Source organism: Pseudopodoces humilis, chromosome 6 (assembly GCF_049639895.1).
Source record: "Pseudopodoces humilis isolate 2021_Gansu_Grassland_sample_001 chromosome 6, ASM4963989v1, whole genome shotgun sequence".
NCBI classification, from domain to species: Eukaryota; Metazoa; Chordata; class Aves; order Passeriformes; family Paridae; genus Pseudopodoces; species Pseudopodoces humilis.
The window spans coordinates 57,667,226-57,690,018 of record NC_142205.1 but is presented as its reverse complement, the minus strand read 5'-3'; the positions used below and the strand labels follow the sequence as shown (position 1 = coordinate 57,690,018).

The 22,793-nt window shown below is 40.7% G+C and overlaps 1 protein-coding gene across 6 annotated transcripts; it reads left to right on the top strand.

Annotated features, from left to right (window-relative positions):
- The first annotated feature begins 212 nt into the window (after positions 1 to 212).
- PRMT9 (protein arginine methyltransferase 9) lies at positions 213 to 20,896 on the top strand. Of its 6 annotated transcripts, none has more exons than XM_088056973.1 (14): positions 213 to 235; positions 5,741 to 5,847; positions 6,397 to 6,609; positions 7,028 to 7,176; positions 8,058 to 8,294; positions 8,790 to 8,957; positions 10,018 to 10,120; positions 11,181 to 11,287; positions 13,204 to 13,396; positions 16,983 to 17,166; positions 18,293 to 19,004; positions 19,700 to 19,853; positions 20,256 to 20,378; positions 20,569 to 20,896. In XM_088056973.1, the coding sequence occupies exons 3-14, from the start codon at positions 6,424 to 6,426 to the stop codon at positions 20,782 to 20,784; spliced, it is 2,532 nt and encodes an 843-aa protein (XP_087913099.1). In that variant the 5' UTR covers positions 213 to 235; positions 5,741 to 5,847; positions 6,397 to 6,423; the 3' UTR covers positions 20,785 to 20,896. The 6 variants fall into 6 exon arrangements, with proteins under 6 accessions (XP_087913099.1, XP_087913101.1, XP_014110305.2 ...); XM_088056975.1 differs by lacking the exon at positions 213 to 235 and adding an exon at positions 5,368 to 5,461 and having other exon boundaries at positions 5,741 to 5,843; positions 6,400 to 6,609; XM_014254830.2 differs by lacking the exon at positions 213 to 235 and adding an exon at positions 5,368 to 5,461 and having other exon boundaries at positions 5,741 to 5,843.
- The last annotated feature ends 1,897 nt before the right edge of the window (positions 20,897 to 22,793 follow it).

Below are 22,793 nucleotides of genomic sequence, written 5' to 3'. Positions count from 1 at the left end.
CCCCGGGCGGGGCAGCTCGGCTGAGGCGCTGCGGGCGTCCCCGAGCGGAGAACGTGGGCAGGTACCGCTGCCAGAGAGAGCCCTCAGCTCCGCAGTGACGCCTCGACAAGTTAGAGATGGACAATCGCTAGTCGGATTCTGCACCTGGGCCGGGAGAGCCCTGGCCGTGTGTATAGCCTGGGGAACGGGAGAACAGCAAAGGGACCTGGGGGTCCTGGGCGATGGAAAGATGAATGTGAGTCAGCAGTGCCCTGGCAGCCAGGAGAGCCAGCCCTGTCCGGGCTGGTGGCCATCAGGCACAGCATCGCCAGCTGGGCAAGGGAGGGGATTGTCCCGCTCTGCTCCGAGCTGGGGCGGCTGCACCTCGAGTGCTGGGGGCAGTTCGGGGTGCCACAGTACAAAAACGACATTAAGCTATTAGAGAGCATCCAGAGGAGGGCTGCAAGGATGGTGAGAGGCCTTGAGGGGATGCCGTGTAAGGAGCGGCTGAAGTCACTTGGTCTGTTCAGCCTGGAGGAAACTGATGAAAGACCTCATTGCGGTCTTCAACTTGTCCATGAGGGGAAGAGAGGCAGATACTGATCTCTGTGGTACCCAGTGGCAGGACTTGAAAAAACAGCATGAAGCTGAGTCATAGGTGGTTTAGGTTGTGTATCAGGAAAAGGCTTTTCACCCAGAGGGTGGTTAGGCACTTGAACAGGCATCCCATGGCAGTGGTCACAGCCTCAAGCCTGACAGAGCTCAAGAAGCATTTGGACAGTGCTGTCAGGCACATGGTGGGATTCTTGAGATGTCCTGTGTAGGGCCAGAGTTGGACTCCATGATTCTGATGGGTCCTTTCCAATTCAGCATATTCTATGGTTCTATGATTGTACCAGCCACTGGGCCCCCTGCGCCTCATGGAAACCCCTGTGAGCTTTAGGCAGGGGCTGAGCAGGCTCTCGGAGGATGAACAGAGCAGTACATGGGCTGCTTGATCCAAAATTGGCCGTGGTGGTGGTTGTCTGCCAGCTGATAAAGCTGGGTGTTGCTCACCCTGTCCCACTTGTGTCTGCACGTTAAATGCTCTATAAAGTAGATACAGACTCTTTACATCTTTATTCAATAAACTACTACAGTCTTGTGAACAAGAACTGTGGCAAGAGCGAGACCTTCAGAAGACCACCCAATACTGAATTGTTTCAGTTAAAAATGTTAGGAAACTCATGAAGAAGACAGAAAAGGCTTATAGTTATAACTTAGCTATAATTCATGATTTCAGTGGTTGGACAGTAGTGCAATTCAGAGTGCTTTTGTGGCACTTTCTCAGATGATTGAGGAATATATATATATATATATATTAGTCAAGAGTGTCTACTTTGGGAGTCAATTCAATCTATTTTTTTTTCTGTATTTTGGCAAATTGAGTATTAGTTCCCTCTCCATTTGAAGCAATAATCTTTAGTATTAATTAAATGTATTATTGTTGAGCCCACAGTAAAGCCTAAACTGCATGTCTGAGATGAAGATAACTGGTGGTGTAACTATCAAGCTTTTTCTGTATGACCCCATGCACTCACCTGCAGAAGTATGGAAATAGGTGGGCACTTTACAAATCTAATTTTTAATTACTCCTCTTCATAGAGCTGTGTGTGGGGTAGTATTCAGTTTTTCAGATATTTGGGTTTTTTAATACCTGTCCACTTCAGAGCCTGCTTTAGAAACCAGACTGAGGATATGTATTACTCATCTGGCAGCAATCACAGAGCTCAAGAGAGTAAACAAAGAATTTTGTGATCAAAGGACGAGATAATATTCTCATTGTTCGTGTAGATAAGGATGATAAGAAAACACAATTATGCAAAGACAAGGGCAGGGAGAAGGGACTTGACATGAAGGCCCATGAGTAAGTGTAGTTTCTGAAAGTAGTGTGAAAATTAGTATGGCCCCTCCAAATGAGATGCTGCCTAAACGTGCAGATGATTTGCCTGCAATCACAGCAGACCAGGAGGGGCTATTGAGAGCTGATCCTGAAAATCCAATTTTTCAGCTAAGTGTTTCATCTGCTAGATCACATTATCTGCTGATACTTATTTTCTAATATTACTTAGCTGAGAAGTTTCTATGCTATTCAAAAATCAGTTTTAAAAGAATTAGAAAAAAAAACCCACTTTAAATAATTAACAATCCTTTTCTCTGTTTAGATTACTGGAGCAGAATTTCAAGAATAGGTATTCTTTCCATGGATAGTTTGTTTACTTTGTACTACTGTCAACCAACTGTAGTTGTCTTCAGCATTAAAGTTAGAATAATATTTTTCTTGGCTGTTTATAGTTATTTTAATTTCGCTATTATAATTCCACTGAAGTGTTGTAATGTAGTCAGGTCTCATGTTTTGTGTGGAGTTGCTTGTATTCAAATAATTTTATTTTTTTTTAGTTGAGCGTTTGTCTTAGTCTTGGGGTTTTTTAGCTGGCATAAAAACCCACCAGGTCTGACAGGCCCATCAAGGGAAATTGGTCCACCTGCCTCAATCATGTGAAGTAAAAATGTATTCCTTTCTAGCTGCTAAAAAGAGCTTTTAGCAAGCTACAAAGAGCAGTCCGCCCAACAGAAATACATAGCACAATTTTTTTTTCCCAGAATAAAGAGAGTCAGCTTCTATTTACATAATAAAAAAAGAAAGCAAAAAAGCAAACTCACTATTAAATTTATATTCTACACTGTTTATCCAGTTAACCAAGGCAACAGAATGGATTCCTTCCACCACAATTATTAAATATATGTTTTCCTAAACTTGATCCACCAGTTCAAAATATTGTTGCACTCTGAAACAGCAGAATTGTGATCTAAAACATAAGATGTAACACTGAGGAGAAATTAACACTTGCTAATTTATGCACAACAATTACCTATCTAATGAGCAATAAAAGGAGTTGCCCTTTTACCACTAATTAAAGCTTGAAGTGGCTTTATATCAGAAAAATCTCTGCTTTTCTGCCACTCCCTACTCAAGGTCATCAAATTTTACAGCCTTCTTGTAGCCTTTTTTAACAGACTATGGCATAGATTGACTGTGTGAAGCTGTAGTAATATCCTGTCCATAAATTTTGTATTTATCTTTGCTTTGATTATTTTCCTTTGGCGTTCACTGTGGTTTTAGGAAACACCCGTCATTTTATACAACAGGCATACACCAGCATATCATATGTTTTGTTCCATCTTTCCTTCCTTATGTTCTTTTCAGATCACCATTCTGATTTTTACGAAAGTCATATTCTGATGTGTAGCTGATTGTGTCTCCAGGCTGCGTGTTAAGGAGAGACAGGTTGGAAATTAGTGAATTTAACTTTCAGTTTTACTGACAGTTTGTTACAGACCACTGATAACAGCTCCCACCATTTCCAACGCACAGCTGTGTTGTTCAAAACATCATTAGCCATAGCAGTCTTCCAAGGAATTATCATTTTTTGTCTTGTCTAAGCACTTTTTACCTCTGTTAGTCCTGTCATGGGTTTAATAGAGGGTTTGAAAAGTTTCCTTCTAACTCCCATTTTGCTTATGACTCTGTCACCATGGTTGGCTTGCAAGATCTTAGGGGTCTGGTGCATATGTGAGATACCTCGAGGCTGCATGCTCCCTCTCCTCTCATCCATCAGCACTTCATATATATAAACAGATTGGTTTGCAGCCACCCATGATGCAAACCAACATTATTTATTCTACTGTCAACCAATATGATGATTATTATGTCAATCATGTATATCTCTGATGGGCATTCCTTTCTGGCACTCCTTTACAGCACAAGCTTTACCCAACAAATTATTTTAGAAAGCAGCTGTATGCTTTGTCAGTGTTACGAAGCATTTTATTCTGGGGCCACTTTTTCCTGAGGTGTTCCATCAAAAAGTTGTGAGCATGAAATTAACAAGTATCCTCCCCTGCCTTTGAAATGAATGGGTTCTTGTGAGTTCCAAAGATTTTACACTGCCATATTTTAGTATTCTCCCTTCACAAATGGGTCAATGAGCACACACTACTATTTAATTTATGCTTAGAAATAGGCACTATAAAGAATATATACTATCCACTAGCATTTATTTGCTCTGCAAAAAAGACAGATTAATTAGTTTGGAGAGCCATGGAGTGCCATAGATAATTACTCATTACAGTATTTGGTACAGTCCAGCTCTGACCACAGGTGATAATTGCATTGGGTTTTTTCTCTCTCATTCTCTCTCCTGATATCCCACAGGTGCTAACATTTTCTTTGCCTCGTACTGTCATCTTCTAGCTGGAAAGCATAATTAAGCCAAAGTCAGAGAAGGTTGTTCCATATCTGTAACTAATTTAAAGTTCACAGCTTTCTTTTCTTTCAAAACTGAATGAAGGCTTGCTGGTACCAATTGATTTAATAAGGTATTATATCCTCCTTTGGAGCTCAGTACTCATATAAAGTATTTGATACTTTTTGATACTGATACTTGCACATCCTCATGGACTTCATTCAGCCCAAGTGCTTTACAAGTTGTGTTTTTTCTAGCACAACTTACAGTTTAGCTCTTACAGTGTTTCATTTAGTTCCATTTAAAGTGTTCCATGCCCCCACTTCATATGTGCTCTTTTCATCTTGCTCAAAATGCTGGCCTGGCATTTTTATACAATGCTCATTTGTTTCTGAAAAGAGTATTCACACACAGTATCCACAGCTGTAAAAGCATGGAAGAGCTGCATTCATGCTTTAAAACGGGAAAGTAAAGATGAGCAGCTTCCAAACGCTCCATAATTAGTAAACAATGCCGCGGCCTGTTCCTGTCCCAGAAGTAGGACATGACCAAATGAACCCTGCCTTTTCAGAGCTGCACTCCAGGGCTCTGGATGGGGCTGTTCCCCGCAGCAGGCAGCTCCACAGGGAAGGTCAGCGGTGTCACAGGCATGGAAGGGAGCAGGATACGGAATTTGAGATGGGGAGCAAAGCTCTGCGTTTTGCTCCTCGCGATCTGCTGCTGCCGAGCAGAGCTGTCAGCCGAAGGTCCAAGAAAAGCTTGTTTATGACTTAAAGCCTCTGTTGTTCTCATCTGAGGTCCTCGGGATTTACCGAGACGGGAATAAAAACTACGAGTCGGGAGCGCCGTGACCGCAGGGCACTGGAGGGAGGCAGCGCCTACTCAGCGCTGGGCGGCATTTAAGGTGGTGGTGCTTTCGTGCTGGCCCTGACCAGCATGGACGGCCAAGGAACCGCAGCGGGCATTGCTGCGGATCGCTTCCACAGCCCTGCCTTAGCACGACCGCTCTGCCGGTTTCCAGAGGGCAGGATGCGGGCCGGGAGACGACGGGGATAATGAGAACACCTTATCCCAGAGGGCTGGCTGCCGCCCGGCGCCTGCGCGATGGCCCCGGCCCGGCAGCGCTATGGCGGCGGCCTGCGAGCGCGGGCCCTGACGGCCGGCCCTGGAGCCCGTGATGGAAGGTCCCGGAGCAGGTGATGGCCCAGAGCAGGGGGAGCCTCCACCTCCCCCCGCAGCCTGCCGGGGCAGCCCGTCGTAGGGCAGTGCCTGGAGCCCTGGCCCGGCCCCACGGCCGCCCTGCCCCGGCCCCAATGCGAGCGGCGGGGCCTGCCCGGCTCTGCGCGTCCCGGGGCGCGCTTGAGTGGCCGAACTTTGGTCTGCGTTTTGTTGCTTATTTTACTTTATTTTTAAGAAAACAGGAAGAAAAAAAAAAAAAAAAAGGTCTAGTCGTGATGGTGTTGTGTTTCTTGCAGTCCTTCTCCAGGAAACCTTCGTGTTCTTCAGCTTTGGGACGCATCTCTACATACTATAGCCCTGCTCACCTGACTACCTTTGAAAGTTACAGACGTAACACAGGCAGGTATAAAAATGTGCATATTGGTTCTGGTCACTCTTTTTAATGTTTTCTTGAAGGAAAAAATAGCCGTGGTGCCTTGTCTAAAATAAACTGTGAACTTGTTAGCTCTGTGTTCTGAGGCTTTGATTTATGAAGATGCTGTTGTGCAAGCAGAAGAAATTTAACCTGCAGATTTTGTGGTTGATTGTGAAATTTACTGAGTGCATGAACTTCCAGTGTGTAAAACTGTTTGGTCAGAGATGTGCTAAAATGTCTGTTACAAAAATGAATTTTACAAAGTCAGAAATGTAATCTGTTTTCAGGACCTGGTTTAATCTAGATGTGGTGCACACTTGATTTTTGAATGATGAACACTCAGAGCTGATGGAATTATCAGTAGCGTGAAGATTAGATGGTTTTAAATCTTTAGGGCTTGGTGGGAGGAGAGATGTCTTTACTAAATGCCAGTGAAAACTGAAATGTTTTTTGATCTGTCAACTTTGTGTACATTCTGGCCTACAGTATGTGTGACTTTTTTTCTTTTTTCTTTTTCTTTTTTTTTTTTTTTTTTAGAAGAAGTGAGTATTTAGATCCTTCAGAATGCCCAACTCCAATGCTAAACTTCATACTAACCACAGGGGTGGCCGAGAAGCCAGCAGACGGGAATTGGTTTCCAGGTCTTTACAGAGTGCTCAGCATTGCCTCGAGAACCAGGATTTTGGAACTGCATATGCTCACTATCTCTTGGTACTAAATCTAGCTCCCGAGTTAAAAACTACTGTCAAAGTAAGTGTTCTCCAAATTGCTTGCAACTGTATTTATTGTAATTCTCTTGAGGTCTTTGTCACATGTTTTGTACTTGTGATTTGTTGCATTTAACTGACTTCTGTTTTTATTGAAGACAGAATTGGGAAAATCAGTAATAATTGGGATGGACAATGACTCTTAATGAGCTCTGTGTGAAGGGAGTTCATAGAATCTTCTTTTAGTCTCTGTGTGTCAATGGCATTTAATAAAAACAGAGCCTTGTTAGTATTGGAGCATGCATTAATATACGCGCAGGCTCTCGGTAAACGCTGCTGGGTGCTCATCCTTGTGTGTGGCTGTCCAGGTCTATGTCAGGACACCTCCAGACATTTTCAGGGCTCAGTTCCCTACTCCTGGTAACTCCCAGCACCTCAGTGGTCTATGCTTTATTTTCTAGGAAGCATTTCAGTTTACTCTCTTTAAATGGGCGGAAGAACTGGATTCTCTGGCACGGATTCAAGATCTGTTTAACTGCTATGAACAAGCACTTGAACTGTATCCCAATGATGAAGTGATCTGTAACAGTATGGGAGAACATCTCTTCAGGTTTGTAGTGATGTATATCCAGTTTTTGTAAGGGTCATGTTGTAAATACAAACACATTCAAATCTGTTTGTTTTAAATAGCTTGAAAAGAGTAGCCAATGCTAAAATAAATGTTGTTAATCACAGAAAAAGTGGGGGAAAAAAGCGACACCACGTTTTGTTGTTGCTCAGGTCTTCTAAGGCTGGAATTTTAAGACTGAAATCATAGATCATAATCCAGGTGGTTTTAGTTAGGTTTCCTTTTTGTAATTTCTTTGCTTTAAAGGAACACCTGTCTGAGCACTGAGTATTAAAATGTATACAAATATTTGATAGATTGAGGGCTTTTTTCAGTGCTGTCCGATTTGAAATTATGCTGTAGGTATCAAAACTTGATTCAGATTCACTGTTTAGTTTCTTTTTGGTTTCTTTTAATTTCTTTTTTCAAAATTGGCACTTAATGCAAAAGCTGACAACTCAAAATTCAGTGGTTTTATAGGATGTTGCAGTTAAATAGAGTACCAGCAGTTTTATAGCATTCTCATGAGTTTATAACATTCTCTTGAGTATCTGTGAGAATGGATTGCAGAGCTGCTGCTGTCATATTGTTGCAGTGAGTTCTTGTAAATAAAACCTGTTTTACTTTGTCAAAGGATGCAGTACTGGATGAAGGTTGGCACACACGGTGGTGTTTCTGAACTGGCTTTGTATTTTACAGTGGCTTGATGTAAAGTTATAAATCATTGTTTTTCATAAAGGAATGCCACTTTTTCTAAAGATAATTTTTCTAGCTAAGGCAAAATATTTCTGTTATCTTTTAGCTGACTTCAGACTTCTTTACAGACCCTCAGATGTTCACAGCTGCATGCATACTTTCCATTTGTTTGTCATTTTTGCTCTTAGAATGGGCTTCAGAGACGAAGCAGCTGGGTATTTTCATAAAGCAGTGAAGCTCAACCCCGACTTTGCCGATGCCAAGGAGAATTTTTACCGCGTTGCAAACTGGCTGGTGGAGCGCTGGCACTTCATCATGCTCAACGACGCCAAGAGGAACTTCACCTATCTCAGGGCCATTGAGAACGCTGTGCACTCAGGGAGCAAATCTGTCCTGGATATCGGAACGGGAACAGGAATTTTGAGGTACGCCACATTGCACGTTTCGCATGAATTTAGTAGAAAAGTAGTGGTTGCCTGACAAAATTTGGCTGAGAATGGAAAAAATAACTACTTTGATCCTTTCATGGAGGCAGAATTTGAGAAAGCAAGCAAAGCTTTCAGAAGCCAGTGAGTCTGGAGATTAGTGTCTAGTAGTATTTTTTGAACCTTTTTTCATTATTTGTTGTAGATGCTTTTTGTGCCAATAAGTGCTGTTCAAATTTAATTACTCCTGTGGGTTTTGAAGTTGTAAAGTTATTTATCCTGTCTTTAAATATTGACTGTAAAGAGTAGATTCAACAGAGCTGAGGGAGTGTCCTTATGCTAACTGTGGTGGGTTTTTTTGCTGATAACATATCAAGAGGATATCAACTTGTGCAATATCAGTGTTCACACAAGAGATACCAGTTAATTTCAGGATCATTTTTAGACTTGAAGCAGATGTGGAGGAGGGGAAAACCCCTGATTCTTTTTTTTCAGTATGTTTGCAAAAAAGGCGGGAGCATCTTTTGTCTATGCCTGCGAATTATCCAAAACCATGTATGAACTTGCCCGTGATGTGGTGGCAGCAAATAATATGGAAAGAGAGATCAAACTTCTGCATTTGAAGTCACTTGATATAGAAATTCCAAAGGACATACCTGAAAGGTACATTGTTGCTTTCTCTTCTGATGGTATTTTGAGTTTGCTCTTAAGTTCAAGAAAATAGGAAATGTCTTGTGACCCAAACAGGAAATAACATTGCTGTGATATTGCTCATAACGTGGAAAGGTTCTCTGTATCTTTTATGTGTTTAAAGAGCAAAAATGACAACAAGTTCTTCAAATCCTAATTTCTGTGGTAGATGAACAATGTCGTAAATTAAAGAGTTTATTTCTTTGATGGTGGGAGTTTTGGGGCATACTGCAGCAATGGGGAAAAAAAATTAGATTACTATGTCATAAAAGCAATTTTAACATGCTTTTATACTTTTAAAATCTTGTGGCTCACTTCTGCAGCCTTTGAATAGGATGGAGTTACTGGCATTTAATAAAGTTTTGGTGATGGTACAGGCTTGTGATCCGAAATGATGAAGCTCTTGGTTTAGGCCAATCAAGCCTTGCCTAATTGTGTCAGCTGAGCTACTGTAACATATATATCCCTTTAATGTATATAATGAGTTACTAGATGTCAACTATTAATAAATAAATTACTGCTGTTCTGGAAATGTCACCTCTTATTATGCTGTATGTTTTTTGGTTTAATTCCAGAGGACTTAAGAGTTTAGGGTTGTTAGTCTGTGTAGGAATTTTATTGTGCTTTGATTATAGTTTTGGAGGTTTTAATTCCCTTTCATACACATGCACGAGTACATGCTATTGCACAAAATATATATTCTGCAGTATCATTGGCTGTGTGCCCAGGCTGAAACATCTTCCTGTTTTGGCTAGATTCTTCCCACACAATTTATTTATAAATGCTGAGGAAGAAGCTTTACAGTAAATTCTTGCTCAATATTTGCTCTCTTTTATCTGTATCTTCAATTACTTCTAACAACAATTCAAAACACATAATTTTTTGGAAGAATTAAATTGCTCACATGCACTGAAACTCCAGAATGTTAAAAGTTTTGCTCTGAGCTCATATTGGTATGGTGGGTTTTTTCTTTTAAAAGAATGATTGATTGTTGACAGGAGTGTTTGTTATACATCGTATTTTTCTTGTCTAGAGTTTCCTTGGTTGTCACAGAAACAGTTGATGCTGGCTTATTTGGAGAAGGAATTGTGGAGAGCTTGATACATGCTTGGGAACATCTGCTTTTACAACCAAAGGTAGGTGATGTGGGTGCCTGTGCATGTGCACATATTCCAGGCATATGGGAATGAGAAACAGTTGTCTTGAAAATATTTCATACCTTGTGGTATGCTAAAAATGAGCAGTCTGGGCTTGCTCCATGAATTTGATTTTGGTGAGTGGCAGTGAAGCAGAACATACATTGTACTTCTGTGAGCTCTGTGTTCTGAGTAAACAGGTATTTGCAAAGCATGTTTCCCTGATGTAACTTTCCTTCATTTCAGATGGTTCACTCTTAATTACTGTCCATTCATTTATTTAAAATCTTTCTTGTCCCCTATCTTTGTACATAGCATCAAGTAAACCCAAAAGGGTTTGTGTGGATTTTAAATACAGTCAGTCTAAGCAGAAAATGCTGAATTATGGTAGAATTATTTTTCACTGTAACATTTGGGAACCCTCAGTTATACTTTGGTGAATAAATAAATGTATTTTTGCTGATTTGAACCTTTTTGGAAGAATGAGCAATTCCATTTGGTCTCAGATTTTACTTAATATTTTGTGGTTTTGCTAGTACATTAAACACTATGTATGACAAGCAATATATGACAAGGAGTCTTACATAGCCCAATCTCTGTTAAGCTAATATTCTTCCTAATGGAAGGACTTATCTTTATTTCGTCCTTGCCTTGATTCCAACTCACTTAAAAAAAAGTTTTAGTGGGCTGAAACCATTTGTGTTATACTGAATTGAAACTGATGACCTCTAGTGTTAAGGAATGATCCATAACAGAAAAGTCATCACATGTTTCACTATACTCTTAACAGTGTTTTTCAATCTGTGTTTTGTTAGAGTTACACAGAGGAAGTAATACACTGAAGAGGGAATCTGATGCCTGGTCACATTGAAACACTGTATTTAAAAGACCCGTTTAATGATCAACAGAATGCCAAAGACTAGTGACTGTACCAGTCACTAAGAACTTGGTGATGTTTTGACTGTCACTTGAATGGCTCACTAATATGTAACTTAGGCTTTTCAGTAATGGTAGAAATAGGCCACTGTCTCATTGCATGTTGGTGTTCATGTTTTCACAGCCTAAAAACCAAGACAATAGTGCTGGAGACTATGGCAGAGTTATTCCTGCAAGTGCTACAATATTTGGGATGGCAGTGGAATGCAAGGAGATACGTAGACATCACAGGTGTGTTTAAACTCCAGCACAGCTTGAACTCACATTTTTTATTTGGGAAGAGAGACTGGTTGTTTTTATTGGCCATTGCTCATTTACTTTGCTTTTTATTTTTTGAATGGCTGATTATCTGTTTAACTAAAAAGATTCCTGCTCTCACCATCCACACCCCTTTTCCAGGCTTTTTTTTTGTTTGTTTGGTTTTTTTTGCACCAGCTCCCTACCCCTTTGAGGTTCAGATTTTCTGGACCCATTATTCATACAGTTATGCAGAAACACCTGCCTCGAACACATGCTAAAGAAATTTAATTTCTTCATAGTAAAATTTTGTCTCAATTTCTGAATTGGAGACTCTTGGATTAACACTTGGCCTTTATCCTCATTTTACCCTCTTTATAATCTGTTCTATACCTCACTTCTGGATCTAACCCTGGATCCTGTAAAGCCTTAGTGTTGATGACCTCAGCTGTCCTTACCTATCTGAATGTCCTTTGCCTAGTTCTGAACTGGCATACAGTAGGGTTTCTTTGCTGAGACCGGTTCTGACTGTGTATCAATTACTTTCATATTTATTCTAATCTTTTAGAACAGTATTGTTGTATAGAGACAGTCTCTGTCTGAGAGGTTTGGACTTGATTTATTTTGTTTAGGATTAATATTGTTGTAGATTAGAGAAAATACTAACTTCTAGAGGAGCTCCAGCACACTGAATGAAGAGCAGCCAGGCTGCATCAGTGATTTCTCTAGTGCAGTAGACTTGGAAAGTGGTCAGAAAGAGAAGGAAGTTCCTGTGATAGATGGTCTCAGAATAATTTCTTTTATAAGTTAATTATTCATCAATTAGAAGAGGTTTTGCCTTGAAACTGGGCATTTCGTTCCTTACAAAATTTAAATAGAATGAAAGTTAATTTGCTGTTAACTTTGGATTGTTGAATTGACGTTCCATTTTAATAGCTTAAGATCAGGTGATTAGCAGGACTGAAGTGACTGTCACAAATTAATTATATGCTGTAGGGAAAAAAAAGGTCACTTTTAAATTTCTTGCCTTTATAGTTTGAGATCCCCTTTTGCTCCAGTAAAAATATTTAAGACTATTTTAACAAGTTTTTATGTAAAACACTTGCCTATTCTCAGATTTCAACTATGCAGATCTCTTTGAATTATTTTGATGTTCATGCCTTCACATTTCCTTAAGTGTTTTCACATCAATGGGAAAGCTTTGGGGTTTGGATGTTTTTTTCTGAGCAGGAGGCTTAGTGAAATAGCAGTGTGGAAGTATCTTTTTTCTCATTATTTTTATATCATCTAGCACAGCATCTGCCTAGACCACTTAATATAACTTTTATTTGAGCTTTTACTCATGCTTTAATTTTTTTTTTTGATTGGTTAGAAGTAGACATAGAGCCCAGAATTGAAAGAATATGTGATTTTTTTTCCCAAACTGCCTTTAAAAGTGTGTTTAATTTATCATCAAACACTGATTCATCTTGCTGAGCGAAACCCCTTTCAGTCCAATTGTTGATAATCTTGCATATCACAGCCATCTCTCTGTGTCTGTGATCTTCTACCTTGTATTCTCTCCCATTCTTTCAGTAATTTTAAGTTATGCTTCATTTCTTGTGCTCTGATTGGTATTGGTGTTTTTTTCCTAGGATGTAGTGAAATTCTTAACATGTATTGGGTTTTTTCTTAGTTTCTGGAGACAGCATTCAGTTCTGATTCTTGCAAGTGAGGCACGTTTTCTGCGCTTTAGAGCTGCTCTGAACATGACAAAAAAAACACAGAATTGTTTTAGTGTTTTTTTGAACTTCTCTGTTCTAACACACTGTACATTTTAAAATAATTAGTCAGCCTAGGGAGAATTTCCTTTAGGTTTTTGGTCAAATTATGTGGAATTTAATTTCTCCTCTGTTTGCCTTTACTCCCAGAGTGGGAATGCAAGAAATTGCTGGTGTGTGCTTGTCAAATTCAGTGCAGTTCTTCAGTCCCACGTATGCTGCTGCTGGCTCAGAGGAAACTGTGGAGCCCTACACCACAGAGAAGCTCAGTCGTATTCCTGGGGGTTACAGAGCCCTCACAGAACCCTGTCAAGTCATGACAGTAGATTTCAACGATCTGCAGGTAATGATTTTTCTTACACTCTTCTTAAGTAATCTTTTTATGATAGTGAAAGTCCCATGTCTAACTTGATTTTGGGTTCAACTTCAGAGCAGTTCACAGGTGCAATGTTGGCAGGGTTGCACTGAAATCCTCTGGTGGTTTTGATGCTTGTCTGGTTGTGTGGTGATGTGATTCCTCAGATGACAGTGCAATTTTTTTGAAGGTGAAGTTTTTTTGTTTATTTGGCATAGCTTAAGGAACTTTATAAACTACCTCACCATAAGATCAAACAGCTACAGGCCTCAGTACAGGGAGGCAAAAGCAGGATGCAACAGATCCATCCTAAATGATTTATGCATTTGTGGAGCTGACTTAGTTTATTCCTCCAAAGTCAGTCTTCATGAAGCTCTTGAAGACAGTATTTTCCATCTGACATAAAAATATAAATGTTAGTGGGTAAGTGTAAAAGAGGAGATGAAGAAATTATTCAACCATTTGGTTCCACACTTCAGCTCCTTTGTGTCTTAGGGTATTTCTGTAATAGAGCATTCTAAAATCTAGTCACATAATTTTGTGTATTTAGCACAAAATACATTTGTATGTGTGTGCTAAATACGCCTGAACTGGAAGGCAAAGAGCTCAGCCTCTGCAGCTGAGCTTGCTAAAAAGATGATACATCTGATCTCTGGTGTGCTTCTTGCTCATTGACCTGTGGTGAGGAGCTAGCATTGAGTCAGAGCTTAAAATAGATTCTGTTATATAAATGAAATTATTCTTGGCTGCTGCTTGGCCAGGAGTTGCAGTTTCTGAATCAATAGCTTTTCCTAGTTGGCTTGTCTGACATCCTGAGCTGAGAAATGAAATAAGACAAGGCTCTTCAGTATACTATTGGGAGCAATCTCCGTGACCTAATGTTGCTTCTGCTTCCAGCATCAATAAGAAACTATTGCTCTCATCTGAGAGATGTCTGTTCTTAAGCATCTGCCTGCTGGCAAACATGTAACGATAATTTTGAAGAGTAAAGAACAGTGTTATTCTTTAAGTCATGTTTCAGAAGTGCTCCTTTGAAGTTTCAGTTAGACTAATGGAGCGCTCCTGTCATGAAATGTTAAGATACTTAAGGAAAAAGGAAGAAATGCCACTGTTATGAATCACTGATGTGTTTGGGAATCCTTGGTTACTATTTGTTGTTACTTTGTCACTGGGCAAATGTGGCAGTTCCTGACACTGGTTGGAAGGTTACTTCCAGCGTGGATTTTTTTGTTTGTTTTTGTTTTGTAGCTTTTCTTTTTTTATGTGTTATGTTACGGCCACACCTGGATGTTCAATCAATGTAGAATGAGAATTTTCTCTAAAAATGAGAAAAAATTGTCTTTGTTCCTATTATAAGAAGAAAAAATTCTCCTAAACTTAGAAACAGTAGCAGAATTACCAACTAAGAACAGAAATTCAGATAAGAAATCACTTAGAACTAGTAAGGTAATTTTCTAGACCTATTTTCTAAACTCCTGTTTCAAAGAACTAGAGGGATGTTGCATTTATTCTGCTTGTGCTAATTATACAGACCTAAACTGGCAGAACTGAGAAGGCTTAAAATACAGTACAGCAGTGTTTCTCAAATTGTGTTGTAGGAGGCTCCAAAGACATCAGTACAGATCAGAGCAATAATAAGTCAAAATTCACAAATAATAATAATTTCAAAAAAGGAGCTGTTTTATGGTGATTACTTTATTACTGCTGTTATTAGCAGCAAGCAGCTCAGTCCCTCCCAGGCAGGGGAATGAGGTGTGGCTGTAATTATATTTGCACACAGCCAGGTGCTACTTTTATGTTTGCTGGCAGCAAATCAGTGCCACTGGCAGGGGAAGTGTTTACCTCTGTAGCCAGTAATTAAAGCTCAGTCTCACTTTCAGGCCCTAAAGGAACTGTGCTTTTGCCAACAGTTACAGATTTTGGCTCTTCATAATCATTCATGATGGAATATGTGAGAAATGGTGGATCAAGACATAGGAAACTCCATAACTGCATTCTTTCTGTAGATCTTCCTTCTGTTTATAGGTCTTTCTCATTCAGAGGACATATGTGGCATTGAATAATTTTGGTGTTTTACTGCCTGTTCCTGTGCCATTGCTTTGTTTTCTTTGCTCTTTCTTTAGCAAAACTACTTGATAAATTGCCATCCCAATGTGCTATGGCTGTTTAAATCTGTAACTGGCATGAATAATAGAAGAAGGTTTATGAAGTCGCAAATGTGAGGAATAAATATGGGTTAAGTAGCGTGGAAGTGAGCAGGAAAAGCTGAAATAAGCCTTCAAATGGGTGTTTTAAGTGATGGCAATGTAACACTGCAGTTACTAGAACCCACTGGATGAGAACCTTGGGCCTGCTGCTTTTGAGGAATAATCAGGAAGAATACTTCTAATATCAAATGCACTTCTCTACCTGTTCAGCTTCCCAGAAACCAAAAACCAGATACATGATTGTGCTCTTGCAGTCTTACTTGAAGGGGCTTGATGCCAGCAAAGCTTCAACTAACTATTCTTTTCTTCACTAGCTGAGGAGGTACCAAAAAGATGACTGGCAGCAAAGCATTTCTATCAAAGAACAGTGAGATCTTACAATGAACTTTGTTATCATCCAGTAATTTTAACTTGCCCATTGTTCAGCCATCTCAGTTGTGAGAAGAGGGATAGACAAGCTCTTGGAGAATACCAAATGAAGAAGGAAGAATGAGAAACCCAGCATGTGACAGCTACTCCTGTCCTCAGAGCAGATCAGGAAGTTGATAAATGTTTTGGAAGGGCTATTACTAAGCAGAATAGCTGTTTCTGAGAGAATCTTTGGTCCCTTGTGCTTGACCTCTTGTTAATTGGTTTATGCTGGAACTAAAATGTATGTGCTGGTCCTTTTGTGCTTGTGAATGTCAGTAGCAGAAGGTAATTCCTGAAAAAAATAAACATGGAAAAAGACTTAATTCATATTCAAAACTTTTTAGGAGTATTGGAGAATTTATAAATTATGCCTTTTGGGTAGACCTTAAGGTCTTCCCAGTAGTGAGATTGTACATGCCTGAGCTTTTACACAAGGCCTACACAGTCCAGATAGCAGATGAAACACCCTCAAAGGTGTTTGACTTCCTGTTTTTATAATGACTCTGCAGGCCTATATTTGAGCAAATTCACAGTACACAGTATTTCTAGAACTGAGCATAGGTTTTAAGTAAAACATGTCCCTGAGCATTGGCTTGAGCCCAGACAAAAACCTGGATCTGTTTTTATTCCTTCTCATAAGGCAAGCCCTGCCAGTCTGAAGTCTTTCTTGCAGTTTTCAAGTGGGTTTAAATGTGTGTGTTCTTAGTTGTAGGCGTGATTGGTTCTCATAGATACAGCTTATCCATGTGGGAAATGGCTCTTGCCATGTGGGAAGACAGTTCCTATGCTCGTGAGTACTAATCATTATTGTAGAGGCTCAGTAAACTCAAGTTTCTGTTGGATGCTCTCATGGATTGGTGCAGAAATTTTGGATTATTTAGTTTAATTAAACCAAATTTTTATTTATGGAAATAAACTCCCCTACTTTTTTTTTTTTCTTTTTCTGCTTTGGTCAGGAGCTGAAAAGCCTGGCAGCTAGAAAGCCCTGGAAGCTCAGCCTTCCAGTCACCGAAGGAGGAGTACTGGATGCTGTTGTGGTGTGGTTTGTACTGCAGCTTGATGATGAGCACTCTCTATCTACAAGTCCTAGTGAGGAAAGTTGCTGGGAACAGGCAGTGTATCCTGTGCAGGGTCTTCTTGGTATGTCCTGTGGGTTTGCTTGTTGTGGTACATTAACTTGATTAATGTACCTTAACTTTTTTTTTGGGCTGTTTTTTTTTTCATTTTGATAAATTTGTTTATCTCAGAGACTAGGAAGTCTAAATAGAAGTTCAACAGCAAGTAGCTGAGAAGTGGTTCCTGATTGTGTTTCTGGTCTGTAGAGCCCAGTCCCTGCATCAGGGTTTGTTTGTGGGACTTTGCTGTTAAGCAGATGAAATCTGGGAAAATACTTTTCATTAAGTTGGGTTATTTACTATACGGAATTCAATGCACCATGGAACATCTCCAAAAAGTGGGGCTACTGACTGGATCACTTGGTGAACATCTGACTTAGGAGAGGAAGGGGGACAAGGTGAGGTAGGAATTGCTAGCTGCTACTGCCACAAAACCAAAACTAAACATTTCTACTCCATGTGGGATTCATCTTGGATACTCTCCACATACAGGCATTGGCAGTGTCATTTTTAACAGTGTCTACTCTGTATTATTCACCCATCTTTTATTTTCCTGTTTCCTAGAATTTTAGAATATCTCAAGCTGGAAGACGCCCATAAGGATCATAGAGTCCAGCTTCCTGCTTTTTGCAGGACTACCTAAAATTAAATCACCTGAGAGCATTATCCAGGTGCTCTTTGCACTCTGGCAGGCTTGGTACTGTGACTACTACCCTGAGAACCTGTTCCAGTGACTGATAATTCTGTGCATGAAGAACCTTTTCTGAATGTCCCATCTGAACTTCCCTGATGCAGCTTCATTCCATTTTCTCACGTGGTGTCTCTCAAAGAGATCAGCACCTTCCCCTCCACTGCCACCCTTGAGGGGGGTCTAGACTGTGATGAGATTTTCCCTCAGCCTGCTCTTCTCCAGGCTAAACAAAACAGGCTGGAGTGTTAGAACTTCATAAGTCTTGCCCCTGAGGCCTTTCTCTATCTTGGTCATCGTGCTCTGCACACACTCTAATGGTTTGGTGGCCTCATATTGTGGCACAGATATGAACAAATGAGATAATGGGATGGTTTGTTTCCTTGTTTCAAACACTGTAAGGCTCTTCAGTGATGTGTCTGTAAAGTAACTGACATGACTTTTTATATGCTCTTTTGCCAAGACTATTCTGTGAAGACTGGAGATACTGTGATGATGGAAGTTTGCTGCCAAGACTGCTACTTGAAGATCCAGAAGATTTCTTCTTTGCCTTCAGAGTGTGGGATGGATTTCAGTGACAGAGACGACACGCTGAGTTTGGGCAATGAGGCTGAATTATGTAATGCTCTGGCTGGACTTCAGACAAGCACCAAACAGGATGGCAGCACTCCAGTGTGTGTGCTGGAATCCACAGAAATAGCCCTGCTGAATGACATAGCCTATCACGAATGCTTTAAAGCTGCCATGAGCAAAGTGCTGCTGTCATTAAATCCAAGTAAGGACTTGCACTCCATGGATGTTGATGGACATGGCAGCAGGATAAACCTCCAAGAGCATCAAAACAAGAGCTCTCTAGATGTGGATCCTGATGCTTTGTACATTTTAGATGTTTCTGAAGGCTTCTCCATCCTGCCAATTATAGCTGGCAAGCTTGGACCAGTTAGAGCCTACAGTTCTGTTGAGAAAGAACAGCATCAGGCAGCACTAAATGTCATTGCAGAAGCAAACAATTTCCCTAAGGAAACATTAGAGTTTTGGCTCAGCCACTTAGAAGAAGAAAGTGTAGTGCTACAGAGACCCAAATCAGACAAATTATGGAGTATTATTATCTTGGATGTTATAGAGACATCAGGTTTAATCCAGCAGGAAGTGATGGAAAAGGCTGCAATATCCAGGTATGGTTTAAAAGGACAAAAATATTCCTAGGAATCTGTAATTACTTGAAAAATTTTAAGACTATTCCTCATAACTGTCTAATTACTGTTATGTTGCATCTGTAGAAGAAGGTTTTTGCCTTGGATTGAACCTCCCAGTGTTTGTGGCATGACCATTGTATACATTATATTTTTTTAAAAAGCATCAAGATTTCATCATCTCAGATTCCTTTATTTTTTTTTAATGCAAGAATATGAATGAATGATCATATTCCTTGGTCTGTCAGAAGTTTTCAGGATAACAAAGAATAACCAAGGTAGCTTTTAATGCAAGGTTAGAAAAGCCCAGATTCATGTACATGTCAAACGGTTGTCAGAACAAACTGGTCTTGCTAAAAGAAAAACACGTAGTCTTAGAACAGCCAGGGAGGCAGCAGCAAAGCTGCTGTTCCTCACAGCAACTTCCAGGAGCTGGAAGGCAGAGGAGGAGAAGTAAAATAATGGAAATGGGTAACTAAGTGTGAAACGGATTTATTATCCCTTTTGTGGGCCTAGGGAAACTTTACAGTTAACCTTTATGTTCAGTGATGGCACGTTATACTTAGGAGCACTTGACTTCAGAGGAAAAACCACCCTGCCTCTCTTAAATGTAGTTACTGTACTTTGATTACTGTTGATGGATCGGTTTTACAGGTGAAATCCCTCTCATTTTACAGGTGTTTACTCCACAGTGGAGGGAAGATTTTCCCACAGTATGTGTTGGTATATGGAATGCTTGTAGAATCGGAGTCTCTGCTGCTGGAGAGTGCTGTTCAAGGAACAGAACCAACCCTGGGGTTTAATATAGCCCCTTTCATCAACCAGTTCAAGGTAGGAAGCTGGTGGATGGCTTCCAGGCATGGTTTCAAAGCTGCAGCTGTTTAGCTGTTTAGATTTGGAGTGACCTGCAAAAAAACACTGTTGAAATTAGCAAGAGAGGTTTTTGTGACCACACAGGGACCTAAACTAAACTAAAATGGGTGATGTTTGTTTTAGAACTGGCTTCAAAGTTTTGTTCCAGTTACTGTACAGAGGAGTGCCTGTGCTATTATTGTTCCCAGGCAATTATATTCCAATGTTTTAAAAGGGATTAGAGGGCTATATTTTGCATGTCTGTGTATCTCTGACAGCCATTCCAGTAATTCTTGGCAACTTTTGTGTTACAATTTAAGTTTTCTACCTTTTCCCTTTGTAATGGCTACTGCTGTCTGAAGTTCTGGTCTATACTTTCAGGTACCTGTTCGTGTGTATTTGGATCTTTCCACGTTACCCTGTGTACCCTTGAGCAAGCCAGCAGAGCTCTTAAGGCTGGATCTCATGAACCCTCTGCTGAACAGCCCCAGCAGAGAAGTCAAGGTGAGTTCTGGGGCCCAAAGTGCATTTAACTACTCTTCTTCAGTGCTGCTTAATTGCTCCTGTGGGTTAAACATTTCAATACAAGATTTACTTGTCTGCAGCTGTCCCTGAAAAGGATTGAAATAGTTTGAACTAGTTCCTTTTGAAAGAACAAAGTACTATAACTGATTATTATTTCAAATATTTTTAGATACAAATTTGTAAGTCTGGCCAGGTCACTGCCATTCCCTTCTGGTATCACATCCATCTAGATGAAGACCATAGCTTGAACACATCTGATGAGTCCTCACACTGGAAACAAGCTGCAGTTGTTCTGGATGAGCCCATCCCAGTTCAGGTTGGAGATGAACTTGTACTTGATGTCCAACACCATAAAAGTAATATCAGCATTACAGTTAAAAGGTGAAGAATGTCCTGTGTGAAGTGATTTGTGCTCAATTACCTATGCATAAATGAACTGTTCAGAACAACACTGCTGTTACTTTGTATTAAAGTCTAAATTTTATTTACTGATCAAAAAGGCTGATTTGTTGCTTTAATAATAAATACTTATGTTCCACTGGTGGACTAAAATTTGCAGTGTAAGGGTATCTTACCAAGCAATTAGAGGAGGTATTGTCTTCACTGCAGATCAAACCTGATGGCTGGCTCTGTCCTAGTTTAGGGCAAATTTGGGAGAGAACCTCTAAATGGGGTTCTAAATTCAAATGACCTCTCTCTCCAACTGGTTTGGGAAAAAGAGATTTCCTTGGAGATAAGTGGAAAAAACTGTTTATTTAACAGAAATTGAATAATATTAAACAATAAAACTTCTCACTGTTTGATGGGATGGCAAATCCAGGAAGAAGAGTCCTTTTCATGTGGTGTAGCTCGGCTCACTCAGGTCTTTATCAGTCCCTCCGGTGCTGGAAAGTGCCGAGGCCCAGGCCCCGGTGGGCTACAGGTGTGAGCTCCCAGGGTTTGGCTGGGTGTTTTTCAGTCCAGAGCAGGTTTGAACAGATTCAAGAGGACAAAAAAAAAAAAGTCCAGGGAACTCCTCTGCCTCAGCTAGCTAAAACTACCTAAAAGCCAGAGAGAAGCTCTGTCCTGCTGTCTGTCCATGCTACAGACATCACAGTCCAGGAGCGGGATGTGAGGGAGTGATGTTTTCTTTTGACACAAACTGCGCGCTTCTTCTTCCCCCCGCCTTTGCTCTCAGGGCCAGTCTTAAAGGTGCAGAACTCAATATATAACATAAACCAGGTGATTGGGGATACCAGTATCATAAAGTCACCCCAGGACAGGCTCATGTAATGACTGCAGCAGTGGGACAGAGCTCTGCCCCCAGGTCAGCTGTAGTCAGGGAAAAAAGCATCCAGGCACCTGTAGCAGCAATAAACAGCTGTGGCTGTTTGGGATAGAATCCTTGTTTCTCAAACTCTGATTCCACTACTCAGTTGCCAGAGCCTCCTACATCAGTGTACTGAGATGTTAGCCTTGTGGGAGGACATGCTGTGGAACAGCATTCCAGCTGCAGTATCACAAATCAGTGCTGCACACAGAGCATTCTGAAAGGACATAAAGGAGTGCTGTTGGGTAACTCTATATAATGGAAGGTAAAACTGGTAAACTTTGTAAAATCCCCCAGAGAATTTTTTTCTGGGAATACAGTGGGCATTAGCTTGTCTGTAGAAAGTTGTAGCAAATACATCAGTCACTGCAGTGCTCCTGAATATCTTCTACAGCGTTACATCTTGGTATAATCCAGGTAACCAGTTCCTTCTGTTAAATTTGTATACAAGTGGAAGACTTAATAAAAGCTTTGAACTCAGCACTGATTCTACCTCTGCAGAGAGGAGGAAGACTGTTAGCTAAGCTTCTTTTTACTGTGCAGTCTGTTCAATGAGAAGAGGCAATTGTGTGATCTTTCCTTAACAGCAGCCTGTATAAAGAGCCATCCAAAACTTACTATTCTAGGAGTACTGGGCCTGCTGGAGTTACTATATACTCCTGTCTTGGTTTAGAAGACAGGTGTCTGCTAGGGAGGGCAGGAGTCTCCCCTGGAATGAAAATGTAGACCCCTTCCCTCTGAACTACTATAATTTTGAAATCAAGGGGCTCTCAAGAAGAGATCTGGGGATAGGAATGAGTTCTTTAATAGTGTGTATAACAAGGCAAACAAACAACAATAACTACAGCATTAGCAAGAAAACAGAACCAGGGGCCCCGTGACAGCTTTCTCGGCTGAGAGGGATGGAGGAGAGGCTTTGTTTTCACAAACCCCTCGGGCAGTCAGTCCCGGTGCTCCTGCAGGGCTCCGAGGAACACTCGGCTGGAACAGCAGGGATGAGCAGAGATCCTGGGCCGGTGGCTGAGGTGGATCAGCAGCTCCGCGGCGGTGGCTGGCACTGCCACACGTCCCGGCAGGACAGGGGG

Bases quoted from the DNA above. Each gene is read 5' to 3' on its own strand.
- PRMT9 (XM_088056973.1), top strand. From the start codon at position 6,424: ATGCCCAACTCCAATGCTAAACTTCATACTAACCACAGGGGTGGCCGA. The intron at 19,005-19,699 runs GTATGGTTTAAA...CTCATTTTACAG, and splicing joins GAAAAGGCTGCAATATCCAG to GTGTTTACTCCACAGTGGAG. The intron at 19,854-20,255 runs GTAGGAAGCTGG...CTATACTTTCAG, and splicing joins CTTTCATCAACCAGTTCAAG to GTACCTGTTCGTGTGTATTT.